The sequence below is a fragment of the Dermacentor andersoni genome, chromosome 10, assembly GCF_023375885.2.
Source record: "Dermacentor andersoni chromosome 10, qqDerAnde1_hic_scaffold, whole genome shotgun sequence".
NCBI classification, from domain to species: domain Eukaryota; kingdom Metazoa; phylum Arthropoda; class Arachnida; order Ixodida; family Ixodidae; genus Dermacentor; species Dermacentor andersoni.
The window spans coordinates 3,736,702-3,744,772 of record NC_092823.1 but is presented as its reverse complement, the minus strand read 5'-3'; the positions used below and the strand labels follow the sequence as shown (position 1 = coordinate 3,744,772).

The 8,071-nt window shown below is 47.9% G+C and overlaps 2 protein-coding genes across 4 annotated transcripts; one reads left to right on the top strand and one right to left on the bottom strand.

Moving 5' to 3' along the window:
- Positions 1-305: 305 nt before the first annotated feature.
- LOC140213720 (putative nuclease HARBI1) lies at positions 306-3,246 on the top strand. Its single transcript, XM_072284978.1, has 3 exons — positions 306-1,076; positions 1,167-1,308; positions 1,821-3,246. Exons 1-3 carry the CDS (start codon positions 531-533, stop codon positions 2,318-2,320), a joined length of 1,188 nt encoding a protein of 395 aa, XP_072141079.1. The 5' UTR covers positions 306-530; the 3' UTR covers positions 2,321-3,246.
- LOC140213721 (uncharacterized) lies at positions 3,242-7,402 on the bottom strand. 3 transcript variants are annotated; one of them, XM_072284981.1, is made up of 6 exons: positions 6,919-7,402; positions 6,649-6,836; positions 6,050-6,158; positions 5,719-5,836; positions 4,949-5,355; positions 3,242-4,553 (listed from the first exon to the last, which is right to left on the bottom strand). In XM_072284981.1, coding segments are annotated over exons 2-6 (885 nt in total). In that variant the 5' UTR covers positions 6,651-6,836; positions 6,919-7,402; the 3' UTR covers positions 3,242-4,304. The 3 variants fall into 3 exon arrangements, with proteins under 3 accessions (XP_072141082.1, XP_072141081.1, XP_072141080.1); XM_072284980.1 differs by having other exon boundaries at positions 6,649-7,402; XM_072284979.1 differs by lacking the exons at positions 6,649-6,836; positions 6,919-7,402 and adding an exon at positions 6,222-6,604.
- Positions 7,403-8,071: the final 669 nt, after the last annotated feature.

Below are 8,071 nucleotides of genomic sequence, written 5' to 3'. Positions count from 1 at the left end.
GAGGGCTAAATAAAAAATTCGCTAGACACGAAAAAGCCCTTTACAATGAAGTCGTTTTACGTGCTCGTAAATATACGCGCTTATTCCGTTTATTCAGTTCACTAACGATGGAGTGAATATTTTAAAATAACAGCCTTCTTTTTTGTTTTCTTTGTTTCTTTGTAAACCAAAAATAAACAAAATACCATTTTGGGTTTTACACAGAAATAATCACGATCCGATTATGAGGCATGACGTAAAGCAGGACTCCGCATTAATTTAGACAAACTGAGGTCCTTAAACGTGCACCCAACTTATGGTACAGGGGTGCGATTTTGTAGCAATTCTATTACTTTTTCCATGCCTTTTGCCGCCATCACTGAGCAGCCATTGGTCGAAAATGACCGGGCCGCGCCCATTTTGTCTGTCAATCACGCGACGTCAGGAACCCGCAAAAACTGTAATCGTCATCGTGACGTTGAGGCACTCATTATGCGGAGCAAAAGGCACGGATTTTTGGAACGGCCTGAGGCAGGGTCGTTTCCGAAGGCATGAAAAAAATGGCCGCCCCTCTGATCGCTATGGCCGTGGCTCTTCGCCGTCGCCGGCGTGAACAGGGAGAGCCAGACGACGCGTTTGACATGCCGGATGACCATTTTCGACGGCGTTTTCGCCTCTCGAAGGGAACGGTGCGGTTGTTGTGCGAGGAACTGGCGGGGGAACTAGAAGCTGAGCGAGCGACGGGACTGTCGGTGGAGCGGAAAGTGTTGTGTGCGCTGCGCTTCTTTGCTACCGGGAGCTTCCAAGCGTCCGTTGGGAGCGAGGAGACGATCCGTGTGTCGCAGTCGACGGTGAGCGAGTGCGTGCGACGTGTGGCAGAGGCTGTCGTGAACGCAGGGGCCCGCAACAAGTGGGTCCATTTTCCAAAGACAGCCGAGGAAAAGGCAGCCGTGAAGGAGGGTTTCCTTCGGCGCGGCGTTATCCCCGGCGTCATCGGATGCGTAGACGGCAGCCTCATAGCCATCATCGCACCCAAGGGTGAGCGCAAGGCTGTGTTCATGTGCCGCAAGGGATACTACGCCCTCAACTGCATGTTCGTAAGTAAAACTCACGTTTTCTGCGATCCTTTTTGAAAGTTACGTTGCTCTTGCCAACGGGCACTTTCTCTGGTTTACGTTTTACCTCAGATCTGCGACGCGGACATGAAAATCTTGGCCTTGGACCCTATGCGACCGGGGTCGGACCACGACGCTTTTGTCTGGCGGACGACATGGTTGCGCCGGCGGTTCCAAGCGGGGCGCATCGTGAATGCCGGGGAATACCTCCTCGGTGAGAAAAAAACATTTTTTTTTGGCGCAGTCACGCTTCAGCAGCGCAGAACGCCGTGTCCGCTCCAACCCAAACTTTTAACCAAACCACAAGAACATCAGTAATTCCGGAGTAAAAAAAGAAAATTAAGACATTGACTGCCACCATTGGCAATGTTCGAAGTGTTAAGTTACAAGCACATTATGTGTCTGCGAGGAGCTGACGAAAGCAACACGTATTAGTGCTTTCTGCACCCAGTGACTGCCAGAAGCAGAAGAAATGAACACACATTACTGCTACTACTGTCATTGATAGCACCAACAAGTGTTGATTTCTTGTTTGTGGCAGGCACCGCGTACACTTGTAAATTGGTTAAGAGTTTGTGACGGGTATGGACATGCTCAACTCATGCTTTTACTTGGGACTTGCAACCCTGAAGTCTACCTTTGTTGAATGATGCTGTAGCTTTCCTCAGTTGACAACTTGCCTCTCGTCAGCGGAGTACTCAATGTACTATTTCCATCTTTGTGCAGGTGACAGTGGCTACCCCTTGGAGCCGTGGCTCCTGACCCCGGTTCCTGGCCATCCTCCAGTGCACACAGCCGAGGGGCAGTACAACACAGCACATGCCGCCATGCGTTCCGTAGTGGAGAGGTGCATTGGGCTCTTAAAGAGCCGTTTCCGCTGTCTTCAGCGATATCGCACCCTCCTCTACGAGCCGGAACGTGCAGCCAACATTGTCGCGGCATGTGCTGTGTTGCACAACCTTCGCCTTTCTGAAGGCGACGAGTCAGGCGATGACAGTGATGACGACAGCAGCAGCAGCAGTAGTAGTAGTGAGCTTGACAATAACGGCGACCCCACGCCACACAGTCTGCCCCGTAACACGGGCTCTAGAATGCACTACTTGAGAGGGCGGGCTGTTCGCGACAATGTCATTGGCATGTTTGGCACAACCCGTGCGCAGCACATGCGTTATTTGAGGAGCGTGCGGCGGCAGCTGCGACGTCAACAGCAGCGTCAGCATCGTTAGGTGCATGCACACAGTTTTAAGTAATTGCATTGTGCATTTCATGCTGTGAAATTGCAGATACATTTCCCGTGCTAAGTTGTAGTTGATGTCTGCGTAATGCAAAGCATTCATGATTTGTTGAGAAATGTAAAAGTTGTTAAAAAAATTAAATTATGGGGTTTTACGTGCCAAAACCACTTTCCGATTATGAGGCACGCCGTAGTGGAGGGCTCCGGAAATTTCGACCACCTGGGGTTCTTTGACGTGCACCTAAATCTAAGTACACGGGTGTTTTCGAAATGCGGCCGGGATTCAATCCCTCGTGCTCAGCAGCCTAACACCATAGCCACTGAGCAACCACGGTGGGTACATAAAAGTTGTGTAGTGAAGGGTTATGTAAAGCCTGCACTTATAGTAAGTAAAACAGTATCGTTAGAGGTGACACATGAGATTGAAAGCAAGCTAAAAATAAGTGCATATTCAAAGTGTCTGCCACAATTTGCTTGTTGCTGCTGTCGTCATCTAGATGCATGTAGCCTGATTCTTACTCGTATCCCCTTACGCATTGATGGACATAAGCGCCTGTCTCCTCACTTTCTACTAGCACAGAGAAGCTCACAGAAGCCAAGATGTACAGTGCACGTCACACCTTCCGCTCCATGGAACGTGCTGTTGCACGCGCAGCTTCTAGGTCCTCCACCATTTTGTCTCGCAACAACGGCAAAGTTCCTTTCGAGTGACGAAAATGCCGTCCAACTGGTCATCCGACATGTCAAACGCTGTGGCTCCCGCGAAGTGTGTGCACGCACGAGCAGTTGACAGATTTCAACAAAGTGACCTCACTTGTATATAGCAGAACTCAGCAATGTTAAACAGTAATATTTGTACAGTGCAAGCTAGCACTAGAAATGTGGTTGCGATGTGTAAATAAAAGCACTAGAGGAAAACTGCACCTTTCTGTATTTCAGCCTTCAACATACACTTGTTTATGTACACATCACATGCGACAGTCTCTACATTGAAGAAGTGTGAGAATCATGAGTACTCAGTAGTAGAGACATTATGCAACATATCACAGACATGTTGGAATAAATATCGGATCACATTGTTCTTGCATCATAATATATCACAGGTAACGGCATGCATCGTTTAAGAAAACTGTTGTACACTGCACAAGTACACAGTAATAACAACTGGCTTAAACTGCACCAGCAACAGAAATGAGCAGGTGCTTAAATCACATGCCAACCGAATATTTATCACAGCGAAATGTATAGGTACATCACTACATGTGAAAGGAACATGCTGTTGTGGTGCTCAAAGTGAAAGAGCCATAGCACCATATTATGATATTCAGTAAGACAAACTGCATAAATATTACACACAAATTGCACCACAAGGGCTAAAATACAATGTATCACAACCTGAAAGATTACTGAATGACAACAAATTGTTTGATAATGAGACAGATGTGCAAGAAAAGAGACATTCCAGCTCAGTACGTAGTGACACAAACAAATATGCATATGCAACAAACAAAAAATAAACATTACAAATGAAAAGAAGGAGCATAGGCAAGGAATTTTCATAACTTTTTTCTTTTTTACTGTGTATATTGACAGGTTGCTTTCGACATTATAGTAAGGCCTGAAAATTTCACCATTCGATGACAAGGATTAAATTGTAGAACACTTGCAGTGTGGCGTCGTGCTTAAATTGACATGACAATAACTAGGCACCTCAAAATTGCAGTGCCACAGTCGGAATGCCCACACACACCAGGCCTACAGGCACTTTTGCAGGTGAGCCTGATGGTGTGCACGCTCTTATGGCTGAAGTAAACCTTGAAGAAAAAATTCATGCTGCAACGGCTATGCTACTTATGGTTGCATTAAAGGGTGACTTCAGCAATTATTTATTTGCAAACTAGCAATATTTGCCCTTCATATCATTAATACATCAGCAAATTTTAAGATAAGTTACAAATTCCTTGCCTATGCTACCTTTAATTATGTGGGGCCTGAGAGGGGGGAGGGGCTTGGCTGCCACCATGCCCCAGTGCAGCCAGCAGCAGCTGAAGCAGGCGCTCGTTGGTCTCGTGCGACCGACGCGCCACTTCGAGGCGTTGCCGCTGCACTTCGAGGCGCTGAGACTCCACTTCCCGCATTGCCGCCACCTCCTCCCCGAGGTGCCGCAGGCTCTCCATGTGGGCCTCGTGGTGCTGCCGCAGGCTCTGCAGGTGGGCCTCGTGGTGCTGTTAGCAAAGATGTGTAATTAGTTTAATTACAGAAGCTCAGTAACAGGGCCTTTGTGTGTTGCATTCATCCCCATTTGCAGGCTATTGTCTTGTCATTGTATATTCAAACACTGGAAATATCTTTCTGGCCCATCAAACTTGTGCCGTCGCATTCCATTAAGAAGTGTTACATTGCTATACCTGCTTCCTTGAATTCAACGCCACTTTTTTCTTTTTGCCACATAATTGCGTAGATATTTACACATGTTATATCACGCGAATGTGTACAAGATATCACCACAGGACTACACGTATACATTATGCTTGTTCACTGATTAATATAATTTTTAGAGAGGTCATATGCTCATCAATTTCATACGCAGAAAAATATACATCTGTGGCCTTGCACATACCTGCCGGTTTTGTTCCAGCAGTTGTTGGCGGAAGCGAGTGTCCTCTTGAACTCTGGCTTCCTCCAACTGGCTCTGGCGAACGTATGCGGCAGTAGCCGTCATCACAGCACCATCAAGTTCCTGCTGCCTGGGCTGTCTACGGGGTGCCCGTGGCTCTCGAGGGGTAGGCTGCGGCACCTGGGGGGTAGGCTGTGGCACCTGCGGGGTTGGCTGCGGCACCTGCGGGGTTGGCTGCGGCACCTGCGGGGTTGGCTGCGGCACCTGCGGGGTTGGCTGCGGCACCTGCGGGGTTGGCTGCGGCACCTGGGTGGTAGGCCGCGGCACCTGGGTGGTAGGCCGCAGCACCTGGGGGGTAGGCTGCAGCACCTGGGGCGTAGGCCGCAGCACCTGGGGCGTAGCCGGTGGCTCTTCATGCAAGGCAAAAGCAAAGACTGCTCATTCACTGTTATCCGACCTACACAGATTGATTGTCCTAACCAGTCACTTTGAAATGTCATTATAGCTGCATAGCTACAATAATGATACACAAAACAGGTAGTTAGAGCAAAAGATGCCACAGAAAGTTGCTGGTAGCAGTAACCCATAAGAAGCACAAGGAATCTCTATTACAACATCAAGTCATTTGTAGTCTTGCATTTCTCCTTCATGAATGAGAGCTGGATGTTGGACACAAAGGTAATAACAGCAGAGTGACGTACTTTACTTCATAGCAAGATCATACAGCAACTGCAAACAACAATGCTACTACAAAAGCTAGGTCACTGCCTTACGTGTAAGGCCACTTGGCCCAGCAACAGCTGCAGGGCCCGACACCACGAAAGCAGTTGTCGCTGGTAGATTTCTGCGGGAACCGCTGGGCCCTGCAGCTTCCTCTGAACTTGCCTCGTCCTGCAATCAGAGTAGTGTTCAGACATTGCGAGCAGTGTGTGCAATGCGCATCATGTACACAAGTTGCTGCTCAGAGTACATAACCTATATTGTCACTTGCACAAAAAAAAGGGCTTAAAAATTTTGCAATATTGTGTTCCAATGTAATGCTGAAAATTTGTGAGGTCACAGCAGGTCACACAAACAACACTTTTTTAAATCCAATGTACGCACCTCGCTATCGGGGAAGTACTCAGGGGGGGAAACAAGGACCCCTCCTGTCCTCATAAGGACGTCGAGGACGCGGCCGTCCACGCCACCCACTTTGCCACCTCCAGTAGCCCTGCAAACACGGCAACAACGACAACGTGGAACTACGTTACTGTCAGCATCATTAGAAGCTCACCTCTTCTCGCTCGCGGCCCTGGCCGCTTCTTTTTTCGCTTTATGGGCCATCTTGGCCCAATGGTTCCGCCAACGGCTGGTGGCCTTTACGGCTGGCCCCTGTGCGTTAAGCACCGCCGCCACCTCCTCCCACAGTTCGTTTTTTAGAGCAGCAGTCATACGTGGCGAGAACTCTGTAGAAGCTCTCGCCAGGTATGGGTGCTGCTCGATGAACTGCACGAGAATAGCCGCCTGCTCTTTGGACACCCGCGGCCCTTTTGCTGCCATTTTCTCTTTGTCAAATTGGGAATTTCAGCCGGCCCGCAGCACAGTAAGAAATTTAGAGGCAAACATTCTGTCTAAGCTAAGCGCCTGCATAAAGTGCTCACTACGACTTATTTCTGCCTTTTTATACGACTAATGTAAAAAAAGGTGAAGTCACTACTCACATTTAATGTTGTAGCAGCTTCTTTCTCGGAGCGTATCAGTGCAGGAAGTATTACCGATGCAGCGATAACTTTAAGGAAGCTATCGTTATGTCATGGCGGTGCCCTATGGAAAATGCCTTGACAGTTCTCGATCCACTATGTTGCAAAGTTTCACCTCGGGGGCTACGGATAATTCTTCTTGGCTCTTCCTAAAGAAGAAATTATCACACGTCAGACATGCAGCGAAAACCACACGACAATGCAAGCACTACACGAGCAATAATTACTCACCTCAATCAGTATCTGACGGGGGCGGGGCCGCAATTACGGGCACGCAAGGGGCTGTCAGCTGTTCAGACAGACACGCTAGGGGCTGTCAGCTGTTCACAGGTAAACAAAGGCTGCCATTTTGCTTGCGCTCAACGGCATGGATTGGATGCACATCCGACTACTATGTGGCTACGACTTCAAAAATAGAGCACTTGCGTTTGCATTTCTTTGGACTGCGGCAGCTTTTGCGTTGTACTGTAACAAAATGAATTTGCTTTACGCAGCATGGAAGTCCGCTTTTATTAAGTGCCGTTTTACAAAACAAATTTGCTATACAGTCCCGGAAAAAGAGAAGAGAATACGAAAGAAACATCCGGCCAATGAAGGGAGCTTCTGATTGGACGATCCAAGAAAACGTCGTGCCTACGTACACACAATTTCCAAAATCGGTGACGTCACGCGAGAAGGCATTGGCATGAAAAAAGTCATTTCTACAAAATCGCACCCCAGGGGTGTTTGCGCGTTTAGCCCCTCCCAAATTTTGCCTCTCGGGCCGCGAATGAAACCGGCGACCTCGTCTTTCGGTTTATAAACATATCGTAGGATTAGGTGGTGCGTTTTGTTTTCTAGTTGCATAAGAAAAAAGACTGCGCTGAAGATTGACTGAACGGTAAAGCTGATTCTTTATCTAGTAGAAGCGACGACAGGCAAAAATCATTACCACGCAAAATGACAACGCCCAAATAGACAACTAAAATTTTTAATCACGTTTTGACCTTGCTATGTTTGTTTGCCGGGAAACAAACCCGATCTCCGAGACTGTAATCAAACATGGTCACTTAGTGGACCGATAGTGGCAACAGTGTACTACACCTGGCCCGCCATGCTGGAGGCAGTGAAATCGATGACGTTGGTGGGTTTGTCATGATATTTAGCTAGAGCCCTAGAGTCAAGTACCGTGCTTGCCTCTTCCATTGTATATTAGTATCAGTTTTTCGCAGGTGACGAAATGTTGTTCTGAAAGCTCTGGCTTGGAGACGTAAAAACACGAACCTTTCTAATGTTAGCATGGAGAAGGGTGAGGAGAAGGCACTGACGTAGAGAAATATGTTTACACGGTGCAAATGATGTTCGTATCGTTTGACAGGACTCCTGATATTTTAGAGCCATGTTT